Source organism: Apteryx mantelli, chromosome 3 (assembly GCF_036417845.1).
Source record: "Apteryx mantelli isolate bAptMan1 chromosome 3, bAptMan1.hap1, whole genome shotgun sequence".
Taxonomy (NCBI): Eukaryota; Metazoa; Chordata; class Aves; order Apterygiformes; family Apterygidae; genus Apteryx; species Apteryx mantelli.
Window position 1 is genome coordinate 84,225,918 of NC_089980.1, and position 13,762 is coordinate 84,239,679.

The window sequence follows — 13,762 nt, forward strand, 5'->3', positions numbered from 1 at the left end:
TCACACTAAGACTTACACAGGCTGCCAACAACACGCTTTTAAAACAACTCCCATTACATTCAAATCTACATGCACTCTATAAACCCTGGTATTATATTCTGAATTTTCACTTTCACTGGCTAGTAATAGGAATCATACACTCCACTGACAGTGTGTTCACATAGTCTGTTCTCAGACAAAGTCTTATTAAAGCCAAAAGCAAATCAATTTTTGTAGGGTTTTCTTTGCATCAAAATTAATTGATGCACAAGTTCCAAAGGAGAAAACAAACAAAAAATCCTTTGTAAACAAATCAACCAAACTTTTTAAGAGGACTTCATCTCATTCAGATTTTTTTCCCTGCAAAATTGAACTAGTGGTTTTGAAACTATTATCCTTATCATGACAGAGATTTTACTCTAGTAATAGACAAATGGTTTCCATTTAATTTAAGAAGGCTGTGCCTTATTAAAAGGTGACTAGTGCTGCCTATTTACAGCTGTTCATGAATCTGACAGATTGGGGCCCCAGAACTGACCATTTTTTGAAGCATTATAGAATTTCACAGAAAAAAAAAAGTAACTGCATATTTTGTGATCCCTTTTATTCACTGAAACTGCCCATATATATCCTTATATATCCTAGGTGGAAGACAGCAGAAAGCTGCTCAGTCTTCAAGCGCAGGTGTGTTTAGTGCTTGCTCTGATATCTTTCCATTTTGCTTGTTGTCATGTCTCTTCAAGGGACAGTTACTGAAGTGGGAAGGAAAAAATAAAGGAGAGGACATAGAAGTGTGTATTTTCAGACAGATCAGCATGCCTTAAATTTCTCATCTGAAATATTAAAGTCAATTTATTTATGATGAAAGTCATCAGAAGACCATTCTCCTGTATTTAAAATACTTTGCTTTTTTCTTTAAAAAAAAAAAAGAAAAAGAAAACCAATGCACTCTAGGCACAGCCACAGATGCTGTGGCTTTCCTGCCTGCCTCTCTTCCTTACATATGTCCATACTGATGACACATCCAGTTCAAAAAAAGTCTAATCACTATCTAAATTAACAGGGTTGTAGTCAGGGTCATCCTCTTCATCTTCCAACTCTAAATCATCCATTTCTTGGAATAAAGATTCATCAACCTCCACGCTGTTTCCAGCTGCAAGGAAAAGAAAATAATTTATTTTCCATATAAGCAGGAGAACAAAGTACCTGAACAACAAAAAGCACAACACTGTTCTATATTCATTCTTCAATGCAGAAATCTGTTAACTTATTTGGCTTTTTATATACCCAAAGGGCATGGAAAAAGAACTATATTTTATCTTTTTACAGCTAAAGTGAAGTTTTTTCCTCATACCAAAAACCCAGTAAAGAGAAACGTGACATAGGACCTCACAATCCACTGGAAAAATGAAAGTTAATGTTTGTAGTAGTTCCCAGAAACAGAAATCCTTTCTCCTACCTATTTTTAAAATGAGAGCTCTAGACCTCAAAGTCAGAATAGTTACAACCGCCACAATCACAGAAACACTTTTATGGTTTATTAAAAGAAACATTATGCACCATTTATATATATTGGTGTGTGCATGTGTGTATGTCTCTCTCTCCAGCTTTCTAAAGTTAATAGCTTAATGTTTAAATATCAAATAACATTATATTGTCTAACATTAATAGAAATATTTATATTGTAATCATTAAATAATAATGAAAGTATTCATTATCAGCATGATTAACTGTTCAAGGCTCTAATTACTAGAGCAACAATATGCAAGAACATCTGGCTAGCTCAGAAGAGGACATTAGGCGTACGCTATGTTTTTCTTTGTCTTTCAAGCCTTCTTGCCTGCTACATACTCAGTCTAACAGCATTCTAAGTCTCTCCAATCTTGCTTAAACCTCCAATTTCATTTTTTTAACCTCTCGCACACATTAAATTCAGTTTGTATTGTTCAGTTCTTAGGAAACAGTTTTCTATACGCTTCTCTCTGTTACTAATTATGTATACAAAAAAAATTAATATTAATGTATTCTTAAAGCAAGTTTCCCCAAAAAGCTCTGAATACAAAGAGTTATGTATTTAAGTGTATACAAGTGCATGCTAAGGAACACCAGAACAGACAGAATTATTTTTTAAAAAGCATTTTCTTCATAAGCAAATTTGAAGGGCAGAGAACTATTGAAGACAAGCACTAATATTTCAAAAAGAAGAGTTTTCAGACTTCTATTCAGGCTGCAAGTTTTAGAAGTAAGATGAAGCTTTGCATTCTTTCGCATTTTCTTCGGAAAGAGATGAAAATAAAGCAAGGGTAAGACTTCGCAGCTATTGTCGTTTGATTTGTGCGTGACAATAGCGACATCTTCTGGCCACTGAATAAGTTTTTGCACTGTTTTTGAAAGCGCCTTTAAAACCATTTCCAGCTGACAGATAATATCATTATGCCATTTCAGCTGTGAAGATTAATAATTGCAGTTTAATATAATAAGTAATACTAATCTGTTACATTTATGTTAGAATGCAAACCAGCAAAAGAACAGGAGTTTTATCACTGATAGAAAAAGGATTAAAGTTAACATATTAGTAACAGGATTAAAGGTAACACATTAAACCCAAGTCATTATGTGAAAAATGCATGCACAGAACCAAAATACAGAGGTCTGTTCCTCCCTTGAATAAGCTAAAGATTCAATGAACAGGCCATCTTCACTCTGAATATTTTGGAGAAGGGCAAGTTTAAATTACGTTCTATAGTAAAAAAACCAAACCCCAAACCCCCGCAAACTCCTCTTCTCCCCTCCACCCCAAATAAAAATACATTGCCACTTCTTCAGGTGTATATTCACTGATGTTCGTGACAAACTAACTTCACATTTTGTTTTAATTGTTACACCCAGAGATAACTCTGGGCTCTTCTTTGCATGTGTATTTGACAACAGCAGTAGATAAAAAGTCACATGAAACAATTGCCTTAACACAAAATCATTATTTTAAACTAGGATACTACAGTAGTGCAGAAAATGAATTAGGTATATGATTATGCGTGGATTTATTTTGATTCCTCTTCAACAAATTTTCCAGGTTTAACAGCTTTTGGCACAGGCTTGTAACGTTTTTAACTGGGACCAGGGCAATTTTCTCAGTAAGATAACAGTCAGACAAACCTGCACAAAATCACGAAGAAAAGCTGAGTTGCACAGTTGTAAATAACATTTAATTTGACCTGTAAGATGTTTATTACTGGTGTTGAGACTCAGAGAAAAAAGTAGAACTTTAAGATCTATGATTGAAATAGGGGGCAAGAAGGCTGGCTATTAGAAAACTGCATTTTTTTTTTATTTCCAATCCAAACACTTGAATAGAAGCAAGAGAAATAATATCAAATAACATTATATTAATATATATTATTATATTAATATATAATAATACTATCAACTTAAAACTAAAAATAAATATGCTTTAGGATCTTGAAAAAAAATTTTTGGAGGGAATTTTTATCATTTTTGTTCAACCTTCAAAACAGTACTTCACCCAGAATCTTCCAACTTAAAACAGATACTGAGGTAAGATTTTTAATCAGAATTGTAACACAAATTTTGCTTAGGAATTTTGACCTATTTTAAACCACTGTCTTTCAACAGTGGAAACAAATACATATTTACCTTCCTCCAAAAACTGGATGTCAGATGTGTCAAGATTGTGATCCATTTCAAATAGCTGTTTTCCTAGAAATTACAAATTGAAAAACATATTAGCAAGCAGGATTTTGAAAGGAATAATAGGCCAACATAAGGCAACAACGTCACAGGATCCTATATCTGTGCAAGAAAACATCACAAAAGGTACAGTGAAGCCTTTCTAATTGGGAGATGGGGGAGGAAATGCTCACAACTTTTTCCAAATAAATGATGCATCTTCCAAAAAAAGTAATAGTATGCATCTGCATCACTTATGCAAGCTCCTGCCAACAAGAGTGGTTGGTATGCACAGCAAAACTTACACGATATTTTTTACTTCTACTGGGGTTGCACAGGTAACACCTGAGATTAAGCCCATTTTTAGTTTTGCAAAAGGAGAGATTCTGTAAACTAGACTCTTATAAATAGACACAGCAGGCTAACAATAATTTTAAGAGCACAAAAACTAGAGGAAGCCTGATTTCCACCATCTCATCTTTGTAGATGCCTGAATGTATTTCCTTCAGAGCGGTATCAAATGTCTCCTCTACTCTGTACAGCTTTTTATGAAACTAGTGGCAACTTACTATCTTTAAGACTTCTATCTCTCTGTCAGATTTGATCAAAACTGGTCACAGGTTTCAAAAACTATTGGGAGAAGGGAGGAAACAAGATAACAGTGATAAAACATGACCACGTAAGTTTGGTTTTCTCAAGTAATTGGGTTAAAAAAGGAACCAAGGTCACAACAGATTCATGGACTAAAGCTAAGCTGTGGAGAGTCTGGGGGATACTGCCCAAGATTTATTCTTATATGCAGGTTCTCAAAAGAAAAGTCATTTCCCCACATTTTGCCCACAGAATAGAGAGTTTGCTTTCTGCTGGACAAACTCAGAACTGCAGAGTGTAGTATTGCTGAAACCACTGCAATGACAGCTCTTCTCCAAAAGATCAGAGCAGAGGCTACTGTTCTCAATAGATTTATCGTAAGCTTGTCACATACAGCAGACAGCCTGTGTTGCTTCACTCCAGCAACAACATCCCAAACTTCAACAGGCATTAGAATAATCTGAATTCACTGTATGATCCAGTGTCCTATTGCCAAAGCAATAAAGACCAAAATCTGATGTAGACTCTTTCTCTTGCTTAACAATTCCCAACTATTTCTGCCAGGACAACGGCGGCAGCAGCAGCAGCAGGTCAAAGTGGTACACTGTCTGGCACAAGCCAGTAAAGAAGCTTAACCACAGTTTAGGAACCTTAATGATTTCAGCAGAAATCTTGAATGTAACTGCTTTGTACTTAGTCTAACATCAGCACTCAAGACTTCAGTTCGAGACATAAGGACAATAATCTGATACTGCATTAAAATTTATTTATTACTATCATCTTTCAGTGTGAAAATAAATTTTAGACTTGTCACTATAGTCTGATAGCATTGCAAAAACTTCAGAAAAAGTTTAAGTCTTACCACTTAATTTATTTTTGCCTGCTTGTTCTTCTTCTTTCATTTTTTTTCTTTTTATTTCTAGGAGTTCTGCATCAAACTTTGCTTTCCAATTTAGGAAATTCTCAATTGTAACTGGAGTGCCATGAAAACGTTGCTAAAAAGAACAAAAATCAAGGCCACAAACACAATCAGCTGGCAAAGCTACAAGTGAAGATGAGCATTCTCTTCATTAAGTTACAATATTGCAGAAGTGCTGCTTGCTGTGAATTACTCTCATAAATTGATCCTCACCACAAGAGAGCATACAAAAAGCACATATTCTTGACTTTTTTGTCATGGGGCTAAGGTGGAAATTATTACAGAAAATCCCATATTACTACTTTTGGACCTCCAGTGCAATTGTTAGTAATATTGTTAGTAATATATCACTAATACAGGTTATCCATAGGTAGGCAGCAGCTCCTATTTATAATCTAAACTGAAACATTTTCTATTAAAGTACTTCAATTTTTCTGTCTTGTCAGCAGAGAAAAGAAAGGTTTGGTTGAGTTGGGTTGTTTTTTTTACCACTTTTCTGACATTTTCAGAAATTCTGAACCTTCCAAGTCCCACCACTCTCTAGCTATTTTTGAGGAAGAAAAATAAAGACTCAGTAGTTATATTTACTATAGTGCATCCCATGGATGGAAAACCACATGGCGAGTAGGGAGAGAATACCAGGTCCTGAAGACTGTAGAGGATGGGACAAGCAGTGGGACCTGCTTCCACCCTATCCAGTCAGTCAACCAAGGAAGAGAGGCTTCCTCAGAGCAAGAGCAGCCTTTGCACAGCGTGGCATATTCTAGCCCTTTTTGCTCCCCATCCCCTCTCGGCACTTCAAACAATGGACTGGCTACTGCAACTCCATTTTCACTGGGGGAATATCCCTGACCCAGGCTTTCGAAATAATGCTAGAAGTAATTGTGAACATGCAATAAACCTCTGAAAAGACTGCTTTAAAAAGTTAAAAAAAAAAAAAAAATCACTAAAGTGCCCCAGAGAATCTTCAAGTTCTCAAGTTCTAATTATATCAACTTTGGGCTAGCTGTTCCTCTCTCAATGCAACTGCATCAAACCTGTGCAGGAAAAAAGGGGGAAATTTTTAGTTGAAAACAGTGTTTTACATACTTTTTCTTCTTCTTCTGCTTCTCGTTCTTTCTGTTTCTTTTCCTCTTCTCTTCGTGTTTTTATTTGATCCACTATTTCATTTAATTTCTCCTGCACTGCTGAGACTAGAGTGAAAATCATTACCATTCCCAAATTTTCTTCTGCCTGCAACATAGAGAAGGCAGCATCAAACAGAAGTAGAACCTCAAGCCTTCAGTAACTGAATGAATACATCTGTTTGGAAAGCATGATGCTGTGCCAATGTAAATAGCACAACTGAGGCACTTTGCACCAGTTTCAAAAGCTCACTGTCAAATCCAAGTCAAAATGAGCCTGAAACGGGTGGGCAGCAAAGCACTAACAATGATTTCTGTGTTCAGATTATCAACATCTTCTAGACTTCAGGAAGGCTTTTTCCATGAATAAAACAAGTCTACAGTAGGATCACAACTCCAAGATCTGAATACCATAGATCTTAGAGACAGCAGACGCTCAGAGCCTCTCTTCTTTTGAATAGCTTACTCTTTAATCCCATATACACGTTCCTTTGAAGTGGGACAGTTTCCCATGGAAAGAAAAAAAAAAAAAAAATCAGTTGTTGGAAGGAAGGTTATAGAAAGCATTGTAAATTGAAAAGAAGAAACATATCTGTAGAACAGAATATGCTATATTAAGGCAGGGAGGACTTGTAAAGAATTTCTGAATCCGAACAGGTGTTTCGTACACATTCTTTCACAATGCATAGTCACTAGTCCCAATGGTTGAAAGATCTTTCTAGTAACATAACTATTTGGAAAAAAAAAAAAAGAAGGCTGATGTAGTACTTTTAATTTTGTCTGAACTTATTTGTCTGAGCTTATTTCCACAAATATTATAACACAGTTGAATGAATTCATGTTAAGCTAGAATTGCAAAAGAGGGGAAGCCCTAGAGCTCTTCCATTTCATCATTATATCTGTGCGCCCTGAATTATCTCTATTTTGTTTATCTCATTAATGCATGCTTCTAAAGGAAAACTGGAAGAAAGCAAATGTCACTCCTATCTTCAAGAAGGAGGACATGGGAAACTATAGGCCAGTCAGCCTTACTTCAATCCCTGGGACGGTGATGGAGCAACTAAACCTGGATACTATTTCCAGACACATGAAGGACAGGAAGGTGACTGGGAGCAGTCATTATAGATTTACAATGGGGAAATCATGCCTAACCAACCTGATAGCCTCCTGTAATGAGAAGACTGTCTTGGTGGATGAAGGGAGAGCAGTGTATGTTCTTTATCTTGACTTTAGTAAGGCTCTTGACACTGTCTCTCATAACATCCTCAGATAAGCTGATGAAATATGGGCTAGATACTTGGTCAGAAAGGTGGACTGAAAACTGGCTGAACTGCCGGGCTTTGATGGTTGTCATCAGTGGCATTAAGTCCAGCTGGAGACCGGCTGCTAGTGGTGTGCCTCAGTGGTTGATACTGGGGCCAACACTGTTTAACCTCTTCATTAATGACCTGGATGATCAGACTGAACATACTCTCAGCAAGCTTCTTGATGATACAAAACTGGGAGGAGTGGCTGATACACCAGAGGGTTGTACTGCCATTCAGAGAGACCTCGACAGGCTGGAGAGATGGGCAGAGAGGAACCTCATGAATTTCAACAAAATGAAGTGCGAAGTCCTGCACCCGGAGAAGAATAAGCCCAGGCACCAGTACAGGCAGTGGGCTGACAGCTGGAAAGCAGCTTTGCAGAGAAGGACCTTGAGGTCCTACTGGACAACTCATTGATCATGAGCCAGCAATGTGCTCTTGCAGCAAAAAAAGGCCAACAGTACTACATTAGGCAGAGCATTGCTAGCAGGTTGAGAAAGGTGATCCTTCCCCTCTGCTGAGGGGAGCGCTGGTGAGGCCACATCTGGAGTGCTGTGTCCAGTGCTGGGCTCCCCAATTAAGGGAAAAAAAAAAAGAAAAAAAGAGAGAGACATGGATTTATTGGAGGGATTCCAGCGAAAGGCTGCAAAGATGATTAAGGGACTGGAGCATCTCTCATACGAGGACAGGCTGAGAGAGCTGGGACTGTTCAGCCTGGAGAACAGAAGACTTAGGGGGGATCTGATCAGCGTGTATAAGTATCTGAAGAGAGGGTGTAAAGAGGATGGGGCCAGACTCTTCTCAGTGCTGCCCAGTGACAAGATCAGAGGCAATGAAGCACAAGAACACAAGAAAACCCTTCTTTACTGTGAGGGTGACTGAGCACTGGCACAAGTTGCCCAGAGAGGTTGTGGATTCTCCATCCTTGGAGATATTGAAAACCCAACTGGACATGGTCCCAGGCAACCTGCTCTAGCTGACCCTGACTGAGCAGGGGAGTTGGACCAAGTGATCTCCAGAGGTGCCTTCCAACCCAATCACCATTCTGGGATTCTGTGAAATTATTTCATGTTGAAGTGTTCACATAAGATATTAACAAAAAAATTCCTGAAGATATAATAATGCACTATTTATCATAACAACCACAAAAGCAGATCTGTAATTTGAATGTACCAAGCTCAAAAATCAAAGTGAGTCCCTACAGTAGGGAATATATTTCAGATCAGTAGGACATACCTCAGAAAACAATGGACTAGAGGGATAAATCCTGGACAATGAAATGTGAAGTGATATCAGGAAGAACTGAGATACTTCATTTTCCTTACCTGTTTTTCTAGTAGTTTTATTATGTCTGTGACATCATTATCTTCGAGATTTTCCTGGGAGACTATTTCATAAAGTGGAGTTTCATCAGGATATTTTTCTCTATAGGTAAATTTAAGAGTTGTCTGGACAGCTACAGGACAAAAAAGCCATATTCTTATGATAACTTTATAATTTTAACTGTTTATTTTTCTATTGCATCAGCAGCCTAATAAAAAACAAAAGATTTTAAAATAGAAAAAAAAATGTCTTAAAGGAGCAATCATCTTACACAGAGGTTAAAACTACATGAACTGATTTAAACATATGAACAGCAGTGAGAAATTAAGATAGTTTATGTAAGGGTGAACTTTACTGTTACTAACTATTCATGTCTGAAAGGACTTTGGAAAATCTGGAAAACTTTATGTGATGTGGTTGGTCCTTGAGCAATAATCTCTTTTTAATCCCCCACCCCACTTAAAGCTGGAGAAAAGGAGGCAGTCCTAACAAACAGATCTAGAGAAAACCTCAGCATATTAACGCTTTAAACTCTGGACACCTGGCTGGAGTTTCAACCACTGTGTCAGGCACCAGGACTTCACATACAGCATATGACAAGCACACAGTATCCAGTAATTGTTATTAAGTAGAGAGGAGAACTGCCTAAGGAGAACACACTCAACATGAAGCCACTCAATGCTAGGATAACAGGGAAACAACATCGAAAAGAATCATATTCCATCCCTTCACATATCCTTCCCAGAATACCAGGGAGAAAGCTTCCTTCAGTTCAGGACTCACAGCTCTGGCTGCCCAGCAGTCTACTCAGAACAGAGACCAGTTCTGAGCAGGGCTTGTTCCTTTAAAACTGAAGGAAACAGTGGCAGTTTCTTCCTTTTAACAGTAACTCAGAACAGCAGCTCTCAAGCTTACCTGGAGTGAGGCTTGCTTACAACAAGCCCATACAATTATTTGAAACAGGTACAAAGTTACCAAATGTTTATGGAAGGACTTGGGACCTATAGCTCTTCATTCAGGAACTGTTCCTTAGGAGCCACCTATTTGCCCAAGTGTGATACACAGATTCAACTCTCCCATATGGCTGGTGTGCATGAAATTGCTAGAAGACCACCTAACAACACGGTTGTAAGCTACTACAGGGATGGTGACAACTATTCTTTTTGAAGCTGCACTGTAAAGAATTTGAGAGTCAGAAAATCAGAAAACAGAAGCAGCAAGAGAGAGCACAACCCCACAGACCAGAGCTTAGGTATTTGCACTAAAGGAGGGGTCCGCTTCAACATTTTTGTAAAATGAACACAGATCACCAGAACTATCACTTTCTGGGGAATGTCTGCTGGATCATGTCCCTCAAAGGGCTCAAGTGGAGATATAACTAATTCTTGGTTACTGAATTAGGCTTATGCAGAAACTAGGTACATAGCTATTCAGCTCTATCCCAGCTGAGACAATTCTAGATACATGCACATACACATCTCTGAGGGCACAATGAACTACAAGGTTCATGTAGAAGACATATGGAGTTCGGCTACCAGTTGAACTCGCTTGTGTAAAGGATTAAAATTCTGAATGCACATGTCTTCTGTCCTAAGAGCTAACGCATATTTGGACATGCCAGACTGTCAAAAGTATTTCAGGGTACCATATAGCCTTTCTATGATATAGCACTGGGTGCTGATGGCCCCTATCAGGAACATTATAGGGACACAGTGAACTACAATCAGCCAGTCTGTAAGCAAAAGATATGTTGAACACATACATCACTTGATGATAAAGAGCTTTCTGCACATGCAGCACCTTATCCTAGACTAGTTCAGAATCTTTATTTCTCTATATTACATAAACTGTCCCCCTTACTGATTTTGAGCTTACTTTTACCTTTTTATAAGAGAATAACACCATCTTAGAAAGAATATCCCTATTCCCTTTCAATCATGAAGCACTGATAAGCATAGTTTAATAGCCCTAAATAGTTATTTTAGTTTTCAGAAACTTGTCCACAACACTAACTAAATCAACAGTTTATGGCAACAGTCATAGGTCATCCTGGAAAGAACAAGGATGAAACAGAGACCAACAGTTCTGGAGCCAGTTTGAACATTTTAGGCAGGTTTCTAACACTGCTCCTTGTACTTATGTGAAAAACATCGTGCCCAAGATCTACACCTCTCTAGACTAAAAGGAAGGACCTTAACCAGTCCTTGCAAGACAGCATCAAGATTTCCTAGAGCAGCATAAACATAATAAATACAAGATATTTCAAGTGGAGGTACACTTCAGAAAATAGTGCACAGGTATATGGAGGTATACTTTGAAACAGTGATTACAATTTTGAAAGTTACAACAGAACGGTCTTCCCTCCTATATATTTTTTAAGCCACAATCAACTTACTTTCATCATTTTCTCCTGCTTCAGATGTCACAGTGATTGTGAAAGTCGCTGGCTTTTCTGACAATACTGTTGGGGGGAGGGGGAAGAAGAGAGAGAGGGAGAGAGAGATTGAGATTCCTTAAAACAGAAAATCACTTTTTCATTTCATTAAACCTGAATTTCTGTAGGACTAATGAGGCAAGGTAGCTTTTTAATACAATGTTAAGGGCCTTTTCCCCCTATTTAATAAATACTTTTCTATTAACAACTATTTTCTGTATGATGTGACACTTAGAGTGTTTTGTATAATAGCATATAGCATCAACAATACACAAAAAGTTTCTCCACCAAAAGACAAATATAGTGCAAATTTACATACCACTAAATGTTAGGATACAGAATGTGTGCAAACTCCCCCTCCCCCACCAAGATAATACGCTTGATTGTGCTAGATAGGTATGATGAGTATCCAGTGTACTCTTAACCCTAGACTATTTTTACAGTATATTTGCTCTTATTTCTATATTTAGGACAACTTAAAGTAACAAGTGCTTCTTAAAACAAAAAGGGATACATAATGCTTTCTTTCTAGTGTCTACAATTCAGGTCTGGAAGCAACCTAAAAGAAAGAGGGATTGTAAACAGTCAATACAAAAATTTAATCCATGAGCCACCAGGTTCATCAAGGTTTTTTTTTTTTTTTTTTAAACTATCCAAGTACTGCACTAGAATGAAATTGCATAAATGAGGCAGCTAGAAGAGGGACAAGTGGAAAGTAATAATTTTGCAGGGCCACACAAAGGGTGAGCCCTATGATCTACAGTTTCACAGACTAGATGACTGCATCTCACTGCAAAATTCTGGGCTGCGGACCACATCCTTGCATAAGGACTACTCTGTATCATTGTCAAAACCTGTGCTGAAAACTGTTTATTTGGAATCTAGTATGTATGACCTAACAGTATGAATCAAATCTTGCCCAATTGCTAATGTATTATAACAATCTTTTTTTCTCCCTCCCTCTTTGGGCACAAGAGCACTGCAGGAATGAACAGTAACTCTGAGTAAGCATTGAAACTGGTTGTACAAAAGTATATTACAATCAGTGACTCAGCATCCTTAGCCATCAGTGATCAATTCATATACCTTTAACATAAAACTGAAGAACCCAGGCAGATTTCTAGGCAATAGCAGTGGACAAATCTAGTGGGTAAAGTCTGTGCGATGAAGTTACTGCTAAATAAGAGACGATGGGACTTAGTGCAGAGTAGGTACTGTGCAGGCAGGTACAGAAAATGCAAGGCAATTTTCTTCACTGTTAAATTCCCTGGATGCTGAGCACCATAAATCACAGTGGATTAGCCAGTATGGCAAATATCGTTAATAGCTTGATGGTATCTAGGCAAACCTTGAGAATCTGAAGAGCAAATGTATCCATCACATGCAAGCTCTAGCAATATAATATATGACAAGCGGGAAGCAAACCTTGCCTTTGCTCATCACAGGCCTGTAATGGAATAAGGTAGATACTGACAATACGCTTACAGAGAAAACTGCATCTTTAAGTACCCTAAAACATCCCACGCTTTTCAACTGTGAGAAGCAGTTATGAGAAAGGAAAACTGGTCGACACACAAGCCAATTCCTGAATTCCTGCTTAAAGGCGACTTTTTCTGAGTTTCTCCAAAGATTATCCTTGCCCCAGCCGCAGCTCAAGTGCAGATACAGGAATCCGAGGCAGTGACGGGCTGCCGCGGGCGCGCTACAGACTTAAGTGCCATTTAAACGAGCATCGTGGACACGAGCAACCCCAGACCTACAAGAACTTGGTAGAAACTGCGGTCGGGGACAACTGGAAAGAAAGCGTAAAGTCTCGGCTGAAGGGACACCCCCCCCCCAAAAACAAAAAGAAAAGAAAAGAAAAGAAAAGAGAAGAGAAGAGAAGAGAAGAGAAGAGAAGAGGGAGTTCAGGCTGCGCCGCTGAAAGTGAGGCAGTGCCCCAGCCAAATCCCAGCAGACGGAGCGCAGGGGAAGTGGGTCGGCCGCGGGGCCCTGGCCGAGGAGCGCTGCCGGCCGCTCCTCCCTGGCACCGGCTCGCCGAGCGCTGCCCGCCGCGGGCCCGGGCCGTGTGGCGGAGCGGACCCGGCAGCGCCGGGCTACGGGCGGCGCCCCGCCGCGGCTCACCCGTGAAGGAGTCCGGGTAGATGGACTCCAGGGCCTCCAGCTCGTTGCGCTGCTCCTCGCTGTAGTCGGTCATCGTCGCCCGCCGCCAACGGCCATGGGCCGCGCGCCCCGCGCAGCGCGCCCCGCCCCGCTCCCAACCGGCGCGGCGCGGCACGCGCACGCGCTCCCCTCCCCGCCAACCCCCAACCCGCTCGCTCGGGCGTCGGCTAGGCACGCCTGGCGCCGTCCCCGCGCGCCGCCAGTGGATCGCTCTGCGGTGGATGCCTTTGGGCTG

General features: G+C 39.5%; 1 protein-coding gene across 1 annotated transcript; it reads right to left on the bottom strand.

Moving 5' to 3' along the window:
- Positions 1-566: 566 nt before the first annotated feature.
- Positions 567-13,640, bottom strand: RWDD1 (RWD domain containing 1). The gene is made up of 7 exons (XM_067293814.1): positions 13,489-13,640; positions 11,326-11,391; positions 8,933-9,063; positions 6,266-6,409; positions 5,120-5,252; positions 3,634-3,696; positions 567-1,132 (listed from the first exon to the last, which is right to left on the bottom strand). Exons 1-7 carry the CDS (start codon positions 13,559-13,561, stop codon positions 1,020-1,022), a joined length of 723 nt encoding a protein of 240 aa, XP_067149915.1. The 5' UTR covers positions 13,562-13,640; the 3' UTR covers positions 567-1,019.
- Between the last annotated feature and the right edge of the window lie 122 nt (positions 13,641-13,762).